We start from the raw sequence: 21,122 nt of genomic DNA, 5'->3' as shown, positions 1-21,122 counted from the left end.
GCTTTATCATGAATATTTTTTAGGGTTAATTGGCGCATGAACTTTTTTCATTTTATTGTAAATTCTTTTAGTTGTCTACAGCAGCAGAAATAAACTGTTGTTACGGTTCAGATTGTGGGGATGTGAGTAGGAAACTGAACTGTCTAATTTTTTATTCATCGTAGGTAAAACAATGTTTTTATAATATCGGTGAATCCGGAGCAATTTTCTTATAATAAATGCAAATGACGCAGAACAGCAAACACACAACAACGCTGGACTCCACAAGAAAAGCTGCAAATCCGCAACGGGGAAGATTTATTACCACCGAAACACCTCTGGAGCGAGAACGCCGACTTGAAATTAATTCCGCGCGAGCAACGAAAAAGAAGACGACAGCAAGAAACCGTGTAGCAGAAAGCACATCACTTTGCCCAGCGAAGACAACGCCATCAACAAGACACAGAGAAGAGGCTACAGGGACTACAGACATGAACAGAGGCAGTAACAGGGGCACCCAACAAGAATATAGTTGAAAACCACATTAACATAGTATGGTTAATGTTATTTTAGTATTTAAACAATAGATATAGGCATATTTTTATCCCCTAATATAAAAATTTTTCATCTGTTCGGCTTTCCAAGCTGAAAGTCTAGTGATCCGAAAATTATAGGGATCAAAACTTACCTTTTTGAAAATTTCTGCCAGGAAAAAGGCTCCCGAAAATTCTACGTGACCTTTTTACGGTAAAAATCCGTTAAAAATGGGCAATTATACCATTTTTTAGATATTCGAAAATCCTAGGAGAGGCAGGCAAGCAAGAAACTTTACAACAAATGTTCCAAAAATTCTAGATCTCAATAACGCGCCGACTGGACCTTTAAAGTCAAAATTATGTTCTTCGATGCAAAGTTGTCAACATTTAAGGCCGTTCTTTCTAGTTCTAAACGTTTAAACCCGACTCAAATTTAGAAGGATTTTAAGGGGTCATCAGAGCATAACTGGGCTAATATCTCAGAGACGATAAGACAGTTGCACGATGTCGTCATTTTACTACAACTACCAGAATCCTTCAGTTTGTTGTTTTCTTGTGCACATTAAGTTTGTCGGCGTCCTTGACTTTGTTGTTTCAGAATACCTTGACAAATTCCATAATTTTACAAATTTAATTTTTATGACGTTATCATTTTAGAACTCTATTGACATTCTCGCCTGAAGAAAAAAGAAGAAAACGGATTTTCAGCTTTTAGGCTAAATAACATTAGGCCATTCTTTTTTTTTTTTTTTTTTTCGTTTAGCGTCGAATGGGTCTGATATTGGGTCTGTCGGTCGGATTGAAAAGAAATTGAAAAAAAAAAAAAACTAAAAAAAAATCCACAAAATCACAAGAAGTCTCGGAATAGGAGGTCCTGGTAGTCCAGGACGACGGTAAAAGTTAGCATTCACATACCTAAATTTAACGAAATGCACAATACACTGTAAAAAATGTCCCTGTTTTTGTTCCTGTCTTTCTTTATGCTGTTATATGCTCATTTTTCAGATTAAAATAATTTTTCCAAGTGAAAAATGGTTTAACTACGTCGTTGCGTTTTTTTTTTCTTTTTTGAAAATGCCAAAAATTTGGGTCGGTCGGAGACGCTAAACGGAGAAGAAAAAGAGGATGCCTTATAGAGCGGTTTTCACTTGACTGTCGTAAAACCAAAACCAAAGTAAATACACTAGCCAACCAAAGGGCGTAGTAAAACCAAAACCAAAACCAAAACCAATCCCTTTTGACAGTCAAGTGAAAACCGCTCTAATTAATTAGTAAAAAGGGTTTTTGTAACATGAGATCCTTTTGGGAACCTGCCATCGAATCTCAAACTAACTGATACTGAGCTCTCCTGTTTATTCCTGTACACATTTTTCAAAAATTGAGCCCATCCTGGCTTGATGTAATTTTGAAAAAAATCATTGATAAATAATTCTCTATTTATTTCAAATAAAAAAAAGAAAAATACAACTAATAGCAATGAGCTTGTTATCCTACTCATTCAAAATAGGATTTTCCCCTAACTATAACTGAAAAAAGAAACAACTTTTATTCCGTCGCTGTTATGAGGAGAAAATTTTCATAAAATTTAGGATATGTAAGAGGAAATTATTACTGATCATATACACAAAGCGACAAGCATCCCTTTAAAAATTTCATCACACTCTACCCTAAATTTTCGGCACAGTCTTTTGTTGACGTAAGTAGAGAAGTCGCTTTATATACATATATATAAATATAGGAAATAGGAAAAAAAACTACCCTTTCATCCCGACAAGCCTGTTTCGTGGTCGCTCACTCTTCAGGGGAATATTCAAAACCATCGGCTATATACTTTTAGATTACATCGTTAGGGAAAATGCAAATGTTACGTAGCAGCGCTTTGTTTCTGTGGCGGCAAGAAGATACAAGCTCGTTACGTTTGTTAAGTGATGATAGATCGGGACGACAGATAATTAAAAATTTCTCTTTGAGGCAAAGGTTACATCTTTTACTTGAACTGTTGTAGGATGAGCTAGATGAAATGATACGCCATGAAATAGAATAGTCAATGTTGTTGTCTTTCAGGGACCAGACATGTTTACTGAGTTCCGTAGAGTTCCTCTGTTTTGTGTGGCGAAATGACGCAGTGTGGTTTCTGTATCTAGTTTTGAAGGCGTTTTCTGTGACTCCGATGTATGTTTCAGAAGTGTTATTGTCGTTACGTTTGACGGTTGCTTGGTAGATAACTGATGATTGAAGGCAGTTTCGGTTAAGAGGGCATGTGTTCTTTTGTCGGCAGTTGCATGATTTGTTGTTAACAGAGTTATCTGAGGATTTATCTCTTGTTGTGGTTGTCGATAATTTGTTTAGTGTTATTCATGCAACTGTAGCTGATCTTGATGGTATTGCGGTTGAAGATTTTTATATATAAAAGTTACAACAACCGGCAACAAATGAAATAGCTAGGCTGCCTTCTGCTGAGTTGATTGACTAGGAGCGAACAGACGGGTGGCCAAACTGTTGAGGAAGCAGATTTCCGATGATCAATATTGATTTAATTGGGTTTGTTATACCAAATTGCCACCTTCGCAACACTCATTAAGTCGATCTTACTCTATGTTGAACTCATCGACTACTTTGAGGGAAAAGGTTACTAGTAGATACTAAATACCGCACCGCGACTCCTAGAAACAGGACGGTGAGGATTCGTTTTTAAATTTGTCCCTTTAACTTTGTCATTGGTATTTTTACAGATTCGACTTTTTAACGCTTTTTTTAAACCGATCATAATTAGGGTATTTTGTTGGAGCTTTTTCTTTTATGTTTTACAGCATTTGTCAGCTAGCCTAGCTTCGTTTTGTTTAAAAGCTATATAGATGAAGAAAACTCTGAAAGAAAAAAAAAAGAATCAGTCAAAGAAACTAGAAAGAAAGGGAGATAGAAAGAATCGAAAGGGAGGGAGAAAGGGAACGAGAGAGAGGGGGGAAAGAGAGGGAGAAAGAAAGGGGTACTCTTTTAGCGAGTTAAGTAGCCATGTCAAGGATTCATACGACTACGCACCGAACTGCATATGCATTTAGATTTCAGTTTTTCATTATTTTATTCTGCAGTTCATTTTCCAAATAAGGAACATTATAGCCTCCTTAGGACATATGATTTAATCTTTTTCCCCACGAACGACGTTCGTAAGTGACGAAGCGCTAAGAACGTCTGCGGAAGGCTTGGAATATTACCGAACGGTAACCAGTTGAATTCTACTGTCATCGTCTATTGTAAGCCTGTTATGATCCCGATTACGCGCGCAGTCAGCTGCGTAGATATTTAAGAATTTCAAAAAATAACCCCTTTGTGAATGTCCGGGTAAACTACTTTTTCTTGGTAAGTCTCTAAACTAATAACATAAAGGTACCTATTCCGGAAAAGATTGACGATTTAGTTTTGAAACTCTTCATGCACCCCCCTTTAAGGGCCAAATTTTGGGGTTTTTTGTTTGTTTTAACTTATGAGTGCTTAATGCAAAAAAAAACGGTTTTCTGAGCCAAAAAAAAAAATACAACAAAGTTCTAAAAATGAGCGTTTAAATTCCAGCTAATGGCAAGAACTCCAGTGTGGTATTCTTTATTTCGAGCATAAAGTGATATTTTCTTATAGGGAAATAAAGAATGGCCTGTTGCATTGAGAACTCAGGTTTGTCAAAATGATGAGCTCTAGAACTATCTTATTTTATAGACTATTATTAAACATTTATAGACATAAATAATTGATTACTTGCCGTTGTCTTAGCGAAAAGGGAAATATTCGCGGCAACCATTTATAATGGGTGATTATGTCCTTAACCATCCGTGGGCCGTTAGTTAACCAGCTGTGCCATTTGACAGTCATAACGCAGTTATCGGTAACAAATTAAAGTTAATTTTCTTTTTATCTGATGTGCGACTTTGTTATGGAATTTATATCTGATTGAATTTGCTAAAACGTGGCTACAGAAAGTGCATTTCAACAATTTGAATGGAAAACAGTGAAAAGTCACTAGCTAAGGCTCAACAATCACAACTTTATTGCTTGCAACAGACTAGCCTGTTCCAGGCTCTCAGATAGTGGGGAAGACGCGAAAGAAAAAGGTGCCTTCTCAATTCAGCGGACCAGACTATCTCGGAGCCTGTGGAACAGGCTACTGGATTCCACGTTGTGGATTCCGGACAACCAAGGGGAGTTAGTAGGGTATTAGGTAAGACACTTTTTCAGCGACTTTGAAAGCAAACAAATAGGTTCGTGACCGAGGTTTTCTTTCCTCTATTTTATTCTCGGTTCGGTAATTTTCTTTTTATTTAGAATAGGGCGTTTTGAAATAAAAAGCGTCCAAGGGATGGCGATTCATTTCGGCTATTATGTGCCAATAATTTGTTTATAACATTTAACTCATGATCATGGAAAATTTCCAATTTTGTACAGCTGTATACAGCTTGTTTATGGCCATGAAACTCTCATAACATTCTTGTAACGTACTCAAAACATAAGTGACAGGACACCAAAAAAAAAAAAATGAGTGCGCGTTTTAACAAAATACTTTTCTATGTTTTAGCCGGGTGTTCCAGACATGACGGCGAGAATAGTTTTCCGTATCACAGTTGTGGCTCTCCTGGTCTACAGCGCATTAACTCAAAAATGTCCTGCAAGTGGAAGATCCGAGAGTTCCATCTTTGGCTGGATGTTACGTGGACACGTATACGGCACTCTTCTAGCGGAACTTCCGTTTACATGCGTATTCAAGTGTCGCGAAGACAATCGATGCCAAAGTTTTAACTGGGTGATCTCTCTTCTCACCTGCGAATTTAACAACAGGACAAAGGAAGCCAGGCCGGAGGACTTCATTCCAAACCCAGAGAGATTTTACTATCCACGCGATTTAAAGCGAGGTAAGCCAGCCAGCATACCAAGGAGGGGGGGGGGGGGACTTCCTATAATGGCCTATACGGGGAGGGTCCGACTGGAAACGGACAAAGTTTCATTTCGTCTGAACTTCCCTTGAACATTTAGGCTCAAAACTGTACTTTGGAGTAAATTGAAGACCGATGCTTAGATGTCAATGACAACAAAGGTGGAAGTTCCACGGCGCGCCGGAAAAGGCTTTTGGTAACAAAAATATCCGGGAACTTTTTAAGTCAACGTGACGTATACTTCAAAATTGACGTTATCATGGAAACCGAGTTTTGACAACCGTGTTTTTCAAAATTTGCGTTTTCTCTAAGAAATAGGTTTAATTTCTGTTTTTACTAATTGTATTTTTATTCCGTGGGATGCCTGTGGCACTCCCACGGTAAAAATCCGGTTCGGTCGTGCCCAAAATTGCAAAGCCAGCCAATAGAATTGCGTAAAATCTTTATCGATTATTTCTTCTTCCAAGTCGACCAATGGGATTGTACAAAACCTTTATCGATTTTTGATCGATTTGCTTCCTCTGAGGAACGTTTCAGAACGTTTCATTGTACGAACAAATTGCAAAGCCAGCCAATAGGATTGTCTCTTCTTCCAAGCCGACCAATCAGCTTGTACAAAATATGTATCGATTTTTAATCGATTTGCTTCCTCTGAAGAACGTTGAAATCAGAACGTTCCTTGCCAAATTTGTCACCCTTGCGTTTTCCCACTCGTGGTTTAGGATGGCTTGTTAACAAGCGAAATCCTTCGGGATACTGGCAAGTCACGAAAGGCCACCTAAGCCAAAGGATTTCTTTCCTTCATGATTCTTTTTGTTTAGGTCTAGCTTTTTCATAAGGTTTTAGTGGCGTCTGGTTGCGGGGACATGACTTCCCATAGATTTTTCTAATCGGAGTTCGCCAGTTTTTGCCGAGCACCTGAGCTAGAGTTCAGTTTTTTTCTTTTCTTATCGAAAACACCTTGACGATGGGAGGTTAAATCGCATAAATCTCAACTCGTACCCTTGACGACTGGCGCTGAAATCGCGAAAATATTGTCCTCGTCGATCGACGACTCGCTTTGGACATGGATTGGACTTCTGGATGGGACACGGATCAGGACCTTAGTAAACTTATTATACCTTGGAATCAGGGATAATCATTGGAACTATGTTAACTTTAAGACCTTGGAAACACATTGTAATTAATTTTTAACGGTATCAAGAGCATCTTGGATTAAAACTAAAACTTTCATCTTGGATTAAAACATTGGAACTTTATCGAACTTTGTAACCCTGGGTTCGACCCTGGATAAAGAAAGCGGATGTTTTGTTTTGTTTTGTTCCATTAACCTAAAACTACAATGTTTATTTGTCTTTCAAAAAGTTACCTGTGGCAACTTACTACCAAGATATGACGCATCTTTATACATATAGTTCCTGTTCAGGTTAATCAGAGAGCATTATGCGCATGTTCTCCATTAATTGTTTCCGTTAACATTCCAGTTTAAGTTACACGGGTAAACCTTGTTTTGATGCAAAATAACTTCTTTTTCTTATCCAAATCGTGCTACGAAAATAACTACATAGCGATAGATCAAAAAAGTATCAACTCCATCCTTGCGACCACTGAGAACTATAAATTTAGCTTGCGTAGCAGGTGTCGAAAAGGGTAGGGGATAGGGAGGAAGCAAAAAACGGATGTGAATTGGGGAGAAATAGTAGCCTGCCACGCAGGCTACTATAAATTCAGTCATAAGTACATTAAACCAACCCATACAGGTAACCTACTCATCGATGCTCATAACATGACACATCTTTCCGGTTTTCCTAATTTCTCCAAATTCAGATAGAACGCCATTATGCCCCATAGACCAACGCATCCCACGGAAATGACTTTAGGCGTCTTGTATTACACTTTATTTAGCATTATTAACATACTATTAGTCACATTTTATTGACAACTTCGCCGCACATCCTCTCGTAGCATATAGTAATGCCAAAGATAGGATTTGCTGGGTTCGGTTCTTGGAAGAGCTTCTTCCTCTCCTTCTATTACTTGGCGCCATCTATAAAGATGATTCTTCCAAGTGGTCAGGGTTTTCATTAAGAAAAAAAAAACGTTTCAAAATTCCATTTAAAAAAATTTTTGTCGGTTTCAAAAATATTTAGCCAACCAGGCCTTGAAAGAGGCCAGTGATGGTGACTCAAATGTTTTGCAGGCTGTTCTGATTCTTTATGGTTCTTGGAAAGAATGAGAATTTGTGGTAGTTTGTAGAGGACGAATTAAACAACTTTATATACCAAATTATGTAAATGACGACTTGTGCGCACTTGAGATTCTGGAACGAGATAGTGCTGGTACTTAATATCTATTTCAGCAAGACCATTATTAAGCATGTACATCATAACCAATCCATTTTCCTCCATAAGTTCATGGAATCTCACCCTAGATTATTGAGCATATCCGTGACACTTGCTGTGCGATCATAACAGTTTGTCACGAAGCGGGTAGATCGTCGTTGCACCATTTCTATTTTCACTTGTCAATGTTTAGCTTTGTATAAGGGTCCCATACTACTGAAGAGTATTCCAATATTGGACGAACTAGACTTTTATACACAATTGATTTCAGGGTAGGAGAGTTTACTTGCAGGTTTCTTACTTTTTCTTTACTTTTCTTTCTTTCTTTTTTTTCTTTTTTTTTTTTCTTCTCTTGTTATTGTAGTTTTGGTTTGTTTACGAATTAAAAAAACCTATTGTAGATTTTATATTGGTCTATTTTCTTTTAATACTGGCCTTTTTCCCGTTCCTTTTTCTTGTTGCCGTTAGCCCCAGTTACATACTGATAATAAAATTAATGATGAAGAACTGTTTCTGACCTTTCAGTTCCCCTTGGTTCGATTCAAGAATTGCCAGCTGAGACTTGTGACGAAATAAAGAGGAGTGAAGGACAGGCTGTTAGCGGGAAATACTGGTTTTCCACCATAAAATCTGGTGCATCTGTTCTGGCTTATTGCAATATGAAGACCAACGGTTAGTTTAGTCAGTTATGTCAGTTAAGGACAGACCATTAGCAATCTAATGGGGGGGGGGGGGGGGGGGGGGGCGGGCGAAGTACAAAAAAGAAATATTCGCGCAAGAGAAAATTAAATGAAAAAAAAAAATTCATGCACGCCAATTAACCCTAAAAAATATTCATGCTAAGGCCTAAAAAAAATTCATACGAAGAATTTGATAACGAAAAAAATTCCTGTGGCACCAAAATTCCCCCCCCCCCCTTCCCACTGGCCCCCCATAACTTATATCAAGAGACTATAAAGGGGACAGAGAGGGCATCCCCGATATACACCCTATTCCATAGGTAATTCGTCTCGAGTTATTTTTAGAACCGCACATCCCAAGGGGGATTGGACAACAGCCAATCACATAGCGCGAATGTATTCCGCGTGGACGACCCACGCTAGAGCCACGCGTCCTCCACGAATTGACGCGGAACAAAACGGGGGAAGACGCGGAGAGCGATTTTGCTATTCCTTTTGTCGATGAAAACGACTACAGCGAGATTTCTGCGAAAGCTGTGTCAGCGAAACGGAAATTAAAAAAGAATCGCCCTTCCTCTCTTGTATAGAGCTAACAGTGCAGCAGGGAAATCCTTAACACACTGAATATTCTCTCAGGATCATTTATAATTTACAGTTTGAAGAGAGCAATTTCTGGTTTGATATTTATTCCTTTATTAGTCTTTTATTATTCAACAAAAATAACACTTGGCGTCCTACTTGCCTTATTAGGGACTTTAAGATCCAACAGCGCGACGGCGACAAGAACGTCGCTTAAAAAGTGAATTTGAGTTTTTTCAGTCTTTATAGCGATTATTCCTACCCACTTACTTTGTCAATTGTAGGCGAACCCTCCTGAAGCTGAATTTCAAGGGACCATATTCAAGCTCAGAAAGAGAAATAAAATTTCGTCGTTGCTTGTGTACGTCCTCCATAGAACGCGAAATTAGGCATTTTCACGTCGTAGTCGTGCAAAAACAGGAAAGAAATGAACAAAAAAGTGTGTTGCACGTGCTAATTAAACCTATTGTTTTTTTGACGTTCTAGTTGTCGTCCGCTTCGTTGGATCTTAAACTCCCTAATTGTACAAACGACCGGTTTCAATAGACCGGCGAAATTTCTCATTTTATTAAAACACTGAGGTTACGACAATTTCGAGTTAAACTGATTTCACGTATTGTCAAAGAGTCCAGCGATTCCTTTTTCCCAGGTGAGCGCCGACTCATTTGCTTCAATATTCAGGAATGCTCTCGATCTTTTTACGCTTTCATTGCCTTTTGCCCGACATGTTTTGCACGGCGTTTAGTCATGCGAAACCTCCACGAAACATCCACGCCTCGCGCGAGGCAACTTTATCCAGATTCTAAAAATAACTCGAGACGAATTACCTATGGAATAGGGTGTATATGGGGGATGCCCTCTCTGTTCCCTTTATAGTCTCTTGCTTATATGTAATCGGCGACTGATTAAGCTTGTTAGTTTTTTCGATATTTCATCACGCCGCATCGCTGACTAAGGTTAATCGGGAGATGTAAACTTAACTAATCAGGCACACCCAAAACACTTGAAAAAAAAAAATTAAGCAAAAACTGATGTTAGATAGGAATGAGTACTCTTTGTGTCACATGTTGGGGGTTAATGCCGTTCATCAATGTTTGTTTGTCCAGACATTGACGAATGCAGTGCTTCTTCTCCGGTATGTGATATTAACGCAAACTGCTCCAATACTCGTGGATCTTATTACTGCACTTGCAAGGCAGGATTTACTGGCGATGGAAAAACTTGCCAAGGTAAATAAGATAATTGAGCTAATTTGAACAGTTTCGTTCAGTTTAGTTCAGTTTATTTCCCGTTACAGACTTTACAGGTTACAGGAAAATGTTGCCATAGAATTAATATGAAAGCTTAAGTATTATGGCCAAGTGATTAATATGTTTAAAATAAATACAGGCGATGAACCAGAAACAGTAAAATTAAATAAATAAACAAGAGCGTAATACTAGAAGAGATGTAAGAAACAATTAATAACAGTTAATACCAATTAAACAAAATACAAAAGATTAGTATTTAAAATTAAAGCAATACGGACTAGTTTTGAAAGAAGTGAGTTTAGGCAGAATTAGGCAGTGCTAGAACTGGATACTTCCATTAAGAAAGTGGTTGTTTAATTAAAGTTGTTTTTCTCAGACATTGACGAATGCAATGCTTCTTCTCCTGTATGTGACATCAACGCTAACTGTTCCAATACTCGTGGATCGTATGACTGCACCTGTAAGGTAGGATACACAGGCAATGGAAAAACTTGCCAAGGTAGGAGAAAATACTTATTAAGCTAATTTGAATAAAAGTTAGTTTACTGCAGCTGTACCCTCAGAGATGGGTCCGCTCCTAGAGACATCGGCTCCTGGAGACGCGTGATCATTTAAGATGGCGGCTAATCTGAACGAGATCGGCAATCCGTCGAATCAGACCGTGTTTAATAAGTTTCTGGTATTGCACAATATCAGGATGTTGTGTACTACGCTTCTTTAAAGGGGCTGCGTGAAAAAATGCAACGTTTGAAGCCAGTTATTTAACGAAAAGTGATGTTTACATGTAAATTACTCAGCACCATCTCAGTTGAATGCCATTAGAAAACTTACTGGGGTGGGCGGGCGAAGTACAGAAAAATATATTCGCGGGAGAGAAAATTAAATGAAAAAAAAAAAAAAAAATCATGCACGCCAATTAACCCTAAAAAATATTCATGCTATGGCCTAAAGAAAAATTCATACGAGGAATTTGATATCGAAAAAAAATTCCTGCGGCACCACCATTCCCAACCACCCCCGCCCTCCCCCCCCTCCCACCCCCCGGCTCCCCATAACTTATATGTAAGTTCTTGAAATGGTTGAAATGGTTGCTAGGTGTAAATAAATACTGCCGCAACAATGCATGTAGGGCTGAAACAGGAAGATTCCCAATAAAAATCGAAGCACAATATAGGAATTTTACGTTTTGGCTAACTCTAACCAAACCCAAAACACAAATTATCACAGGTGGTTTATAATGATACAAAGTCGAGGATGAAAAAGGAATTATGGAGCCAAAAAATCAAACGCGTATTAGACCAAATAGGGCTGGGATACCTCTGGACAAAAGCACATGAAAATGACATAGGAATCTTGAACATTATCAAACAAAGACTGAAAGACATCGAATTACAAAGATGGTTAATTGACGTAAACAATGACGTTCAGAAAAGACGCCAACCAAAACAAAAAACTAAGAACCTTCCGAAAATTTAAAGCAATAGAAAGTTATAAATGTGAAGATTATCTCCGTCAGGTCACCAACATCCGACACCGGATAACTCTAACTAAACTCTGTCTAAATAATCACAAATTGGCGATAGAGACAGGCCGGTATATAAGACGTGTAAGAAACCGGAAGAGAGAATCTGTCCTATCTGTAAAAAAGATGTAGAAGATGAAATACCCTTTTTAACTCTGTGCCCTGCGTATCAAGAAAAAAGAAAAAAAATATTTGAATACTTAAACAAAGAATACAGAATAGCAGTAAACAGAATGGCACCAGATGATGTTTTGCTGTTGTTGATAACCCCCCCGAGCAAGAACAAACTAGTACAAAAGTTAATTGCGAAATACGTATTCGACTGCTATGAGAAATGAAGATCAATAGTTCTTTAGGTTAACATTGATTATAGTTTCACTATAGTGTGTAATGTGTGTTATTATTTTAAATTATTTGGATAAAAAGTCGATGTACATAGCCTGTATAAGACTCCAAATAAAGTATTGTCTTGTCTTGTCTTTCTTGTCTTGTCTTGTAATCGGCGACTGATTAAGCTTGTTAATTTTTTTCGATATTTTATCACGCCGCATCGCTGACTAAGTTTAACCGGGAGATGTAAATTAATCAGGCACACAAAAAAAACTTGAAAAAATAAATTTTAAGCAAAAACTCATATGTTAAATGAGAATGAGTACTCTTTGTGTCACATGTTACGGGTTAATGACGTTCATTAATGTTTTTTTGTCCAGACATTGACGAATGCAGTGCTTCTTCTCCTGTATGTGATATCAACGCAAACTGCGCCAATACTCGTGGATCTTATTACTGCACTTGCGAGGCAGGATTTACAGGCGATGGAAAAACTTGCCAAGGTAAATAAGATAATTATAAAGCTAATTTGAACAGTTTCGTTCAGTTTAGTTCAGTTTATTTCCCGTTACAGACTTTACACGAATTAGAGGAAAATGTTGCTATAGAATTAATATGAAAGCTTGGCTATTATGAACAAGTGATACCAATTAATATGTTTAAAATAAATACAGGCGATGAACTAGAAAGAACAAAATAAAATAAAATAAATAAATAAACAAGAACGTAATAATAGAAAAGATCTAAGAAACAATTAATAACAATTAATACCAGTTAAACAAAATACAAAAGATTTAGTATTTAAAAAAGTAATACGGACAAGTTTTGAAAGAAGTGAGTTTAGGCAGAATTAGGTAGTGCTAGGACTGGATATTTTCATTAAGAAAGTGTTTTTTTAATTAAAGTTGTTTTTCTTAGACATTGACGAATGCACTGCTTCTTCTCCTGTATGTGATATCAACGCTTACTGCTTCAATACTCGTGGATCGTATTACTGCACCTGTAAGGTAGGATACACAGGCAATGGAAAAACTTGCCAAGGTAGGAGAAAATACTTTTTAAGCTAATTTGAAGGAAAGTTAGTTTACTGCAGCTGTACCATCAGAGATGGGGCAGCTCCTGGAAACGTGTGATCATTTGAGATGGCGGCTAATCTGAACGAGATCGGCAATCTGTCGAATCAGACCGTGTTAAGTTTCTGGTATTGGACAATATCGGGATGTTGTGTACTACTCTTCTTTAAAGGGGCTGCGTGAAAAAATGCAACGTTTGAAGCCAGTTATTTAACGAAAAGTGATGTTTACATGTAAATTGCTCAGCACCATCGTCAGTTGAATGCCATTAGAAAACTTACTGGGGGTGGGGGGCGGGCGAAGTACAGAAAAATATTCCCGCAAGAGAAAATTAAGTGAAAAAACAAATTCGTACACGCTAATTAACCCTAAAAAATGTTCTTGCTATGGCCAAAGAAAAATTCATACAAGGAATTTGATAACGAAAAAAATTCCTGCGGCACCAAAATTCCCAACCACCCCCCCACCCCCACCCCCCCCGGCTCCCTTTAACTTATATCAGTGTAATCGGCGACTGATTCAGCTTGTTAATTTTTTCGATATTTCATCACGCCGTATCGCCGACTAAGTTTAACCGGGAGATGTAAACTAATCAGACATACAAAAAAAAACTTGAAAAAAGAAATTTTAAGCAAAAAGTCATATGTTAAATAAGAATGAGTACTCTTTGTGTCACATGTTACGGGTTAATGCCGCTCATTAATGTTTTTTTGTCCAGATATTGACGAATGCAGTGCTTCTTCTCCTGTATGTGATATCAACGCAAACTGCGCCAATACTCGTGGATCTTATTACTGCACTTGCGAGGCAGGATTTACAGGCGATGGAAAAACTTGCCAAGGTAAATAAGATAATTATAAAGCTAATTTGAACAGTTTCGTTCAGTTTAGTTCAGTTTATTTCCCGTTACAGACTTTACACGGGTTAGAGGAAAATGTTGCTATAGAATTAATATGAAAGCTTGGCTATTATGGCCAAGTGATACCAATTAATATGTTTAAAATAAATACAGGCGATGAACTAGAAAGAACAAAATAAAATAAAATAAATAAATAAACAAGAACGTAATAATAGAAAAGATCTAAGAAACAATTAATAACAATTAATACCAGTTAAACAAAATACAAAAGATTTAGTATTTAAAAAAGTAATACGGACAAGTTTTGAAAGAAGTGAGTTTAGGCAGAATTAGGTAGTGCTAGGACTGGATATTTTCATTAAGAAAGTGTTTTTTTAATTAAAGTTGTTTTTCTTAGACATTGACGAATGCACTGCTTCTTCTCCTGTATGTGATATCAACGCTTACTGCTTCAATACTCGTGGATCGTATTACTGCACCTGTAAGGTAGGATACGCAGGCGATGGAAAAACTTGCCAAGGTAGGAGAAAATACTTATTAAGCTAATTTGAAGGAAAGTTAGTTTACTGCAGCTATACCATCAAAGATGGGGCAGCTCCTGGAGACGTGTGATCATTTGAGATGGCGGCTAATCTGAACGAGATCGGCAATCTGTCGAATCAGACCGTGTTAAGTTTCTGGTATTGGACAATATCGGGATGTTGTGTACTACGTTTCTTTAAAGGGGCTGCGTGAAAAAATGCAACGTTTGAAGCCAGTTATTTAACGAAAAGTGATGTTTACATGTAAATTACTCAGCACCATCGTCAGTTGAATGCCATTAGAAAACTTACTGGGGGTGGGGGGCGGGCGAAGTACAGAAAAATATTCCCGCAAGAGAAAATTAAGTGAAAAAACAAATTCGTGCACGCTAATTAACCCTAAAAAATGTTCTTGCTATGGCCAAAGAAAAATTCATACAAGGAATTTGATAACGAAAAAAATTCCTGCGGCACCAAAATTCCCAACCACCCCCCCCCCCCCGGCTCCCTTTAACTTATATCAGTGTAATCGGCGACTGATTCAGCTTGTTAATTTTTTCGATATTTCATCACGCCGTATCGCCGACTAAGTTTAACCGGGAGATGTAAACTAATCAGACATACAAAAAAAAAACTTGAAAAAAGAAATTTTAAGCAAAAACTCATATGTTAAATAAGAATGAGTACTCTTTGTGTCACATGTTACGGGTTAATGCCGCTCATTAATGTTTTTTTGTCCAGACATTGACGAATGCAGTGCTTCTTCTCCTGTATGTGATATTAACGCAAACTGCGCCAATACTCGTGGATCTTATTACTGCACTTGCAAGGCAGGATTTATAGGCGATGGAAACACTTGCCAAGGTAGGAGAAAATCCTTATTAAGCTAATTTGAACGAAAGTTAGTTTACTGCTGTACCATAAGAGATGGGACAGCTCCTAAAGACGTGTGATGGCGGCTAATTTGGTGACGTGCTCCAGACCTCGCGCACAAATTTCTTAAATTTCCTTCTTAACTTCATCGACACATTATCACCAGTATTTTTTTACCATTTTACCTACCGTTTCTGAGTAAAACTACCGCTGTGAAAATACTGTACAAGTAAAACAGGGCCTATTATGCACTGCCACGTCCTTGGCAGCGTGGATTTGGATTATAAAACGTATCGAGAAGGATCTTTCCTCAAACCCTTTTCTTATACAGATGTGAACGAGTGTCAAACAGGAGTCAAACAGGATCACACTCTTGCCATGCTCAGGGTCAGTGAGCATTTCTCCTGGCTTCTACTCTTGTAAATGTTTACCAGGCTACACGGGCGACGGAAAAAGCAAATGTGAAAGTACATATTTCCAAAATTTAATAAGTATAAAGGACTGCTATATTCAAAATGCCAATGTATTTAAGGGACGGGCCATAAGTATAGGGGGGGTGGGGGGGGGGGGGGGGGGGTGCCGGGGACAGAGAAGTGGTGGGTTATCAGTTTTTTCACTCTGTGGAAGGGGTTGGTCGATCAATTTTCAGCTAACCTTTGGTGGTGCGCATATCTAATGAGCGGGACTGGTGAGATAATAATGGGATAGTTGGCCACAGTAACAAAACATAAAACAAAGCAATCTAAAACTATTGCTTTGAAAATTTTTTTAAACATCTTGACTTGTGTCTTTTTTTAAAAGGCAATTTTAATGCAATAAAATGTATGATGTTTGGTTTTTACATTTCATTGCTGTTTAACATTCTGCTAACTTAGTAACCCTCGGACGTACAAACCAAGCGAACCACGTCGGCACGACAATTAATTAGATACGATAGGCTTTTTTATCCATTTGTAATCCGTTCAAGAATCAATTCCCATTACCTGAAGGCTTTATTGATTGTGATCAATAATAACATAACTGGCTTTTACAGCTCTCTCAATAGACCGGCGATCTACCAACAGCCCTAACCCCTCCATCAACTGTTGATGTCGATGCACATGTTTTAAATCACATTTGCTTTTGCCTTACACTTTTGTAACAGTTCCTACAATGTCGGCGACAAGCTCCTGCTCTAATCTTCTTGTGCCTGACGCCAGCAAACCAAGTGGTACGATATACTCAACTCATAGCGGCTCGACATATAGTGATAACATGGATTGCCGATGGAGTCTAACTTCGAATGGAGTGATTGAACTTTTGTTCTATGATTTCACTACCGAATCGTCGCTAGACTATGTAAGTGTGTACGATGGTGACTCGACCTCCGCACCTCTGATTGGCCAATTTAGTGGAAGCTCCCTCCCAGCGCCTATCACAAGTTCGTCCACCAACCTATATGTGCGGTTTACATCTGATCACTCCGTGGTGTATAGAGGATTTATCGCGCGTTATCGAGGTATTTTCATTCGTAGACAAGATGAATAGAAAGAGCGGTGTTATCTTTACTAGCGGGGTTTCTGGTTAGACCTTCCAGGCTTACACATGAAAAAGTAACAGAATTCTAACAATATTTAGTTTCGGTTCAACCTTGTGTGTAAAATTAGACTTTGACTGTAAATCTGGCAGGAGTTTTGAAAATGTTAGCCATGCAAAAAAAAACTACCTCCAAAGTAGCCAATATATAAGCTCACGGTGCTACCATTGTTTTTTTTTTTGGATCTCTTCTTCTTCTTTCTTTCTCTTCGCTCTTGCTATTCTCAAGTAGATTTATTGGCTATTACTTGGGTAAAGATTGAGGGGAATCAAAATTTGGTACACATAAAAAAAACTCATCGTCTTTAACATAAAGTATAAATGTTGTGTTGATAAGTCACGTGATATGTCCAGTGACCATATTTTTTTCCTAAAAATCTTAAATAATTGACAAATTGGTAAGGGGTTTAGGGGAAGAAATCAAGCAATAACAATTTTCTCATTCATATTAAACATTTCTAACACTTCGCGTTTGGAATGACTGTCCATTGCACTTAAATTAAAAAAATAAGAAGGAAAATATCATTTTAAATGCCCAAAATTAATCTGTAATTCTTAAAACTTTAATTTTAACCTTTGCGTACATTTCAGTATTCCAAAAGTAGAAAGTAAGGTATGTTTATCCTTTATCAGAAACGCCAATTTATTTATCCAGACAAATTATATAATTCCCTTACCAATTCGCCAATTTCCTTCATTTTTAATTTTTGGTCGCAAGACATTTCACATTACCATAATTTCAAGGCGCAAGAAGACCTCAAGACTTACCTTTGGGGAAAAATTTCATTCTGTTCTAGGTACACTAGAGAAGATATTGCCATCGATCGAGCACATCTTTGACCCAGACCTTAAACCCTCGAGTTTTTCCTCGGCTCTCCTTCTTTAGTGTGATATTCTGCCTTATCGGTCGCTTTTTGGCCCGTTTCCGTGACTGCAAATCTTGCTAGGTTCATTTTCAAAAATTCCGCTAGATATGTAAAAGACGAACAGCTAAATATGTTTGGAATGTAAGTCCAGATACCCTGATTCCGGAGAGAACATTCAGGGACATGCCAACAAGTCGACTTGAGCGACAAAAGTGCTCCTCCCCTCCCCCTGACCTTAGGCCCCACCAAAACGGACTTTTAGAAAGTGTACAATGTAAAAAAAATATATGGTTTAAATTTGTAGACTCACTTTACCTTTTATTTGAACTCTAGCTGTGACATCCGGTTCAGTTCGTCTCAGGGGTGGCACCGTATCGGCTGGAAGAGTTGAAGTCTTCTATGATGGTCAGTGGGGAACAGTTTGCGATGATGCTTGGGACATAAATGACGCTAACGTGGTCTGCAGACAGCTGGGTTTCTCGCAGTTAGCCACCAACGCTTGGAGCAGCGCCTATTATGGTCAGGGCTCCGGTCCCATATGGATAGATGACGTGGCCTGCTCAGGTGGTGAATCACATATCTACAATTGCAGACACCGTGGATGGGGAAACAATGACTGTACACACAGCGAAGATGCCAGTATGCAGTGCTCTTATGGTGCTGCTAACATTCGTTTGGCGAATGGCGGTGTTAATTTTGGCCGAGTTGAAGTTTATCACAACGGCCAGTGGGGCACAGTCTGTGATGATAGCTGGGATATCAATGACGCTCATGTGATTTGCCGTCAGCTTGGTTTCCCCAGTGCGTCCTCGGCACCTCATCAGGCAAGGTATGGCCAAGGATCTGGCACTATCTGGATGGATAACGTCCGCTGCAGTGGAACAGAGGCTTCATTGTTTTACTGTCCACATAATGGCTGGGGAACACACAACTGTGTCCATAGTGAGGATGCAAGCGTGATCTGTAACACTTATTAACGAACTGTTTGCGCATGGGGCCATCCTTAATTTGGATTCATAGAAATTCCAATGTGTACTATGATGCCTATTATGTTAACACTGATTCTAAAATGTCTAAAAAGCGCTTACGTGTGACAAGAATTAACTTAGACGAATTATAACAAACGAAGTTGTATTTCTAAAGATATAGCTGTAAGTAAAATTCCCATTCTTATTGGACTATTTTGTTAAGCCCTAAAGGAGCCATGTCAGGAGGATTTTTAATTCCAGTTTTTTGCCGTAAAATCATTACTTAGTGCCTTCACACATGTAAAGTGATAACCGTAGAATTGTAAAGAATATATTAAACAAATTTTGTCAAGGAGTACAGATGAACCATAATAACTTTTACATGTAATGGTAATTTTTGCAGGCATTACATTAAAACTTGAAAAAATTGGACCTCACTGCATGTCCATCCTTCTATAAACTAATTAACATCCTTAGCACTGCAGGCAGCGGAGGTCTATGTTTTCAAGACGAGAGTTAAACGTTGAGATATATGCGTTAGCTTGCGTTATCATATGGCTGAGATCCAAATGTCGAGAAAATTGCTCAAATGCAAAAACCATAACACCAAAGGTTTACCGAATCGTTTGTAAAAAAAAAAAATTGAAGAACTGTTCGAGAACAATAGTTATTTTTCTAGTATATAATCATCTCTGGTCGTATCTGCAGGTGATGAGCCTTGTAAGGACGAAAATGTGAGGTTTGAATTTCGGTGCGACCAAAGAAAGGAGTAATTTCATCCCAGGGGGAGGGTAAGGGTTGAGAAACATATAAAAGACGAAGTGGTAAACAACGAAGTTTGTAAACATACTCGCCATTATAGTGAGGATAATAAGGGACTTACATAGCAGAATTCTTTATTGAAACGGTTGAGTCCTGCGTATTCGGCGGGTTTTTTTCCGCGTTTTTTGTTCGTGTTTTGTCACGAAAGAGGCTGAGCGGGAACAAGATGGAGGAGTCGGGCGAGAGAGCGCCTGCATTCAACCCAGGATTCAACCCCCATAGGCGATTATCACCTCCTCCGATCTCCTACTAAGACTGTTCCGTAAGCTTATTACGCAACGATCCTCTGATTACTAAGAAATAAAGAAAGAAAGAAATAATTGATAAATTCGAAGATGAAATAAATGTACCCTGGCTACAGAGGTCCGTTGTCAAAATACCTAACATGAAGTAAACTGTGCTTACGGTTTGATTAGGCTCCCGAGACTTTTTTTCTCTAGGCGCTTTGCGCCTCGTTGTTCGCGGCTTCGCCGCGAACCATCAGTATCGATAAGAAAAAAAAATCCTCTGGAACCCAGTGTAAAATAAATGCGGAACAAATCCAAAAATTGCTTATCAGGAGCTCGGCTCCTGTTTCCGGGGGGGAGGGGGTACTCCCTTATATAAGCCATTTGGGTATGTGCCATCGGGTATGCACTTTGCCCATCAGTTGGTCTGGAATCGGGTATGGTTTTCGAGGGAACTACGGGACCCCGGGGGGGGGGGGATTACTCGACCAATATTTGGGTATAGCTCAGAGCCGCTGAGCGTTTGAAACCCTGACCCTGTTTAGGACAAAAATTCCCTAAAATACATACCCTGTTTAGGAAGACATCCTCAATTTTAATACCCTGTGTAGCACAACTTCCTCGATTTTATCACTAGGACAGACTCGCACAAATCATGCATGCACACTGTTTACATACATACATACATACTTTATTTAAGGTATCATAAGAAATAAAATACAAATAATACCCTAAAAAGGAAGTTTAAGAGGTTGACCCTATGTAAATAAACTTCCAAAAATAAAAATTAAAAATATATGCTTATGAATAAAATCTAAGATCTAAGATGGATAAAAACCTAAGAAATACGCATGTACGATTTAAGAGCTATTTTAAAACGTCTTAAATTTCCTACCTCAACAACATTGGCGGGCAGGTCATTCCATTCACGAATAGTTTTAACAAAGAAAGAGTATTTATGACAATTGCAGTTAGCCGGTTTAACTTGCAGTTTGTAGTTGTGATTGGACCTGGTACGTTTTGAAGCGAACTCAAAAAAATCGGAAAAACAAAGGCTATTCAATCCGAACACAAGTTTATAGCATTCAATCAAAGAAAAATATAGCCTTCTGTCAGTCAACTGCGACCACCGCAACATTTCGCAGCGATCTTCGTATGACATCTCTCCCCTTCGCTGACCTAAGGCCAATCGAGAAGCTCTTCT

General features: G+C 38.4%; 2 protein-coding genes across 2 annotated transcripts in view; both read left to right on the top strand.

Annotated features, from left to right (window-relative positions):
• The window catches only part of LOC140945528 (uncharacterized), a 35,179-nt gene extending 19,296 nt beyond the window's left edge, over positions 1-15,883 (top strand). Inside the window, exons 16-23 of the mRNA XM_073394542.1 lie at positions 10,139-10,261; positions 10,659-10,781; positions 12,515-12,637; positions 13,053-13,175; positions 13,926-14,048; positions 14,464-14,586; positions 15,329-15,451; positions 15,792-15,883. Coding sequence (XP_073250643.1) covers positions 10,139-10,261; positions 10,659-10,781; positions 12,515-12,637; positions 13,053-13,175; positions 13,926-14,048; positions 14,464-14,586; positions 15,329-15,451; positions 15,792-15,883 — 953 coding nt within the window. The remainder of the gene's footprint in view (positions 1-10,138; positions 10,262-10,658; positions 10,782-12,514; positions 12,638-13,052; positions 13,176-13,925; positions 14,049-14,463; positions 14,587-15,328; positions 15,452-15,791) is intronic.
• Positions 15,884-16,675: 792 nt separating this feature from the next.
• LOC140945527 (scavenger receptor cysteine-rich domain-containing protein DMBT1-like) lies at positions 16,676-18,878 on the top strand. The gene is made up of 2 exons (XM_073394541.1): positions 16,676-16,958; positions 18,235-18,878. Exons 1-2 carry the CDS (start codon positions 16,715-16,717, stop codon positions 18,876-18,878), a joined length of 888 nt encoding a protein of 295 aa, XP_073250642.1. The 5' UTR covers positions 16,676-16,714.
• The last annotated feature ends 2,244 nt before the right edge of the window (positions 18,879-21,122 follow it).

Source organism: Porites lutea, chromosome 8 (genome assembly GCF_958299795.1).
Source record: "Porites lutea chromosome 8, jaPorLute2.1, whole genome shotgun sequence".
Lineage (NCBI taxonomy): Eukaryota > Metazoa > Cnidaria > Anthozoa > Scleractinia > Poritidae > Porites > Porites lutea.
The sequence above is the reverse complement of the archived record's forward strand: the minus strand, read 5'-3'. Positions and strand labels throughout refer to the sequence as shown.

Excerpts from the sequence above, each read along its gene's own strand:
- LOC140945527 (XM_073394541.1), top strand. The coding sequence starts at position 16,715 with ATGGATTGCCGATGGAGTCTAACTTCGAATGGAGTGATTGAACTTTTG. Across the intron at positions 16,959-18,234 it reads ATTTATCGCGCGTTATCGAG|CTGTGACATCCGGTTCAGTT; the intron begins GTATTTTCATTC and ends TTTGAACTCTAG.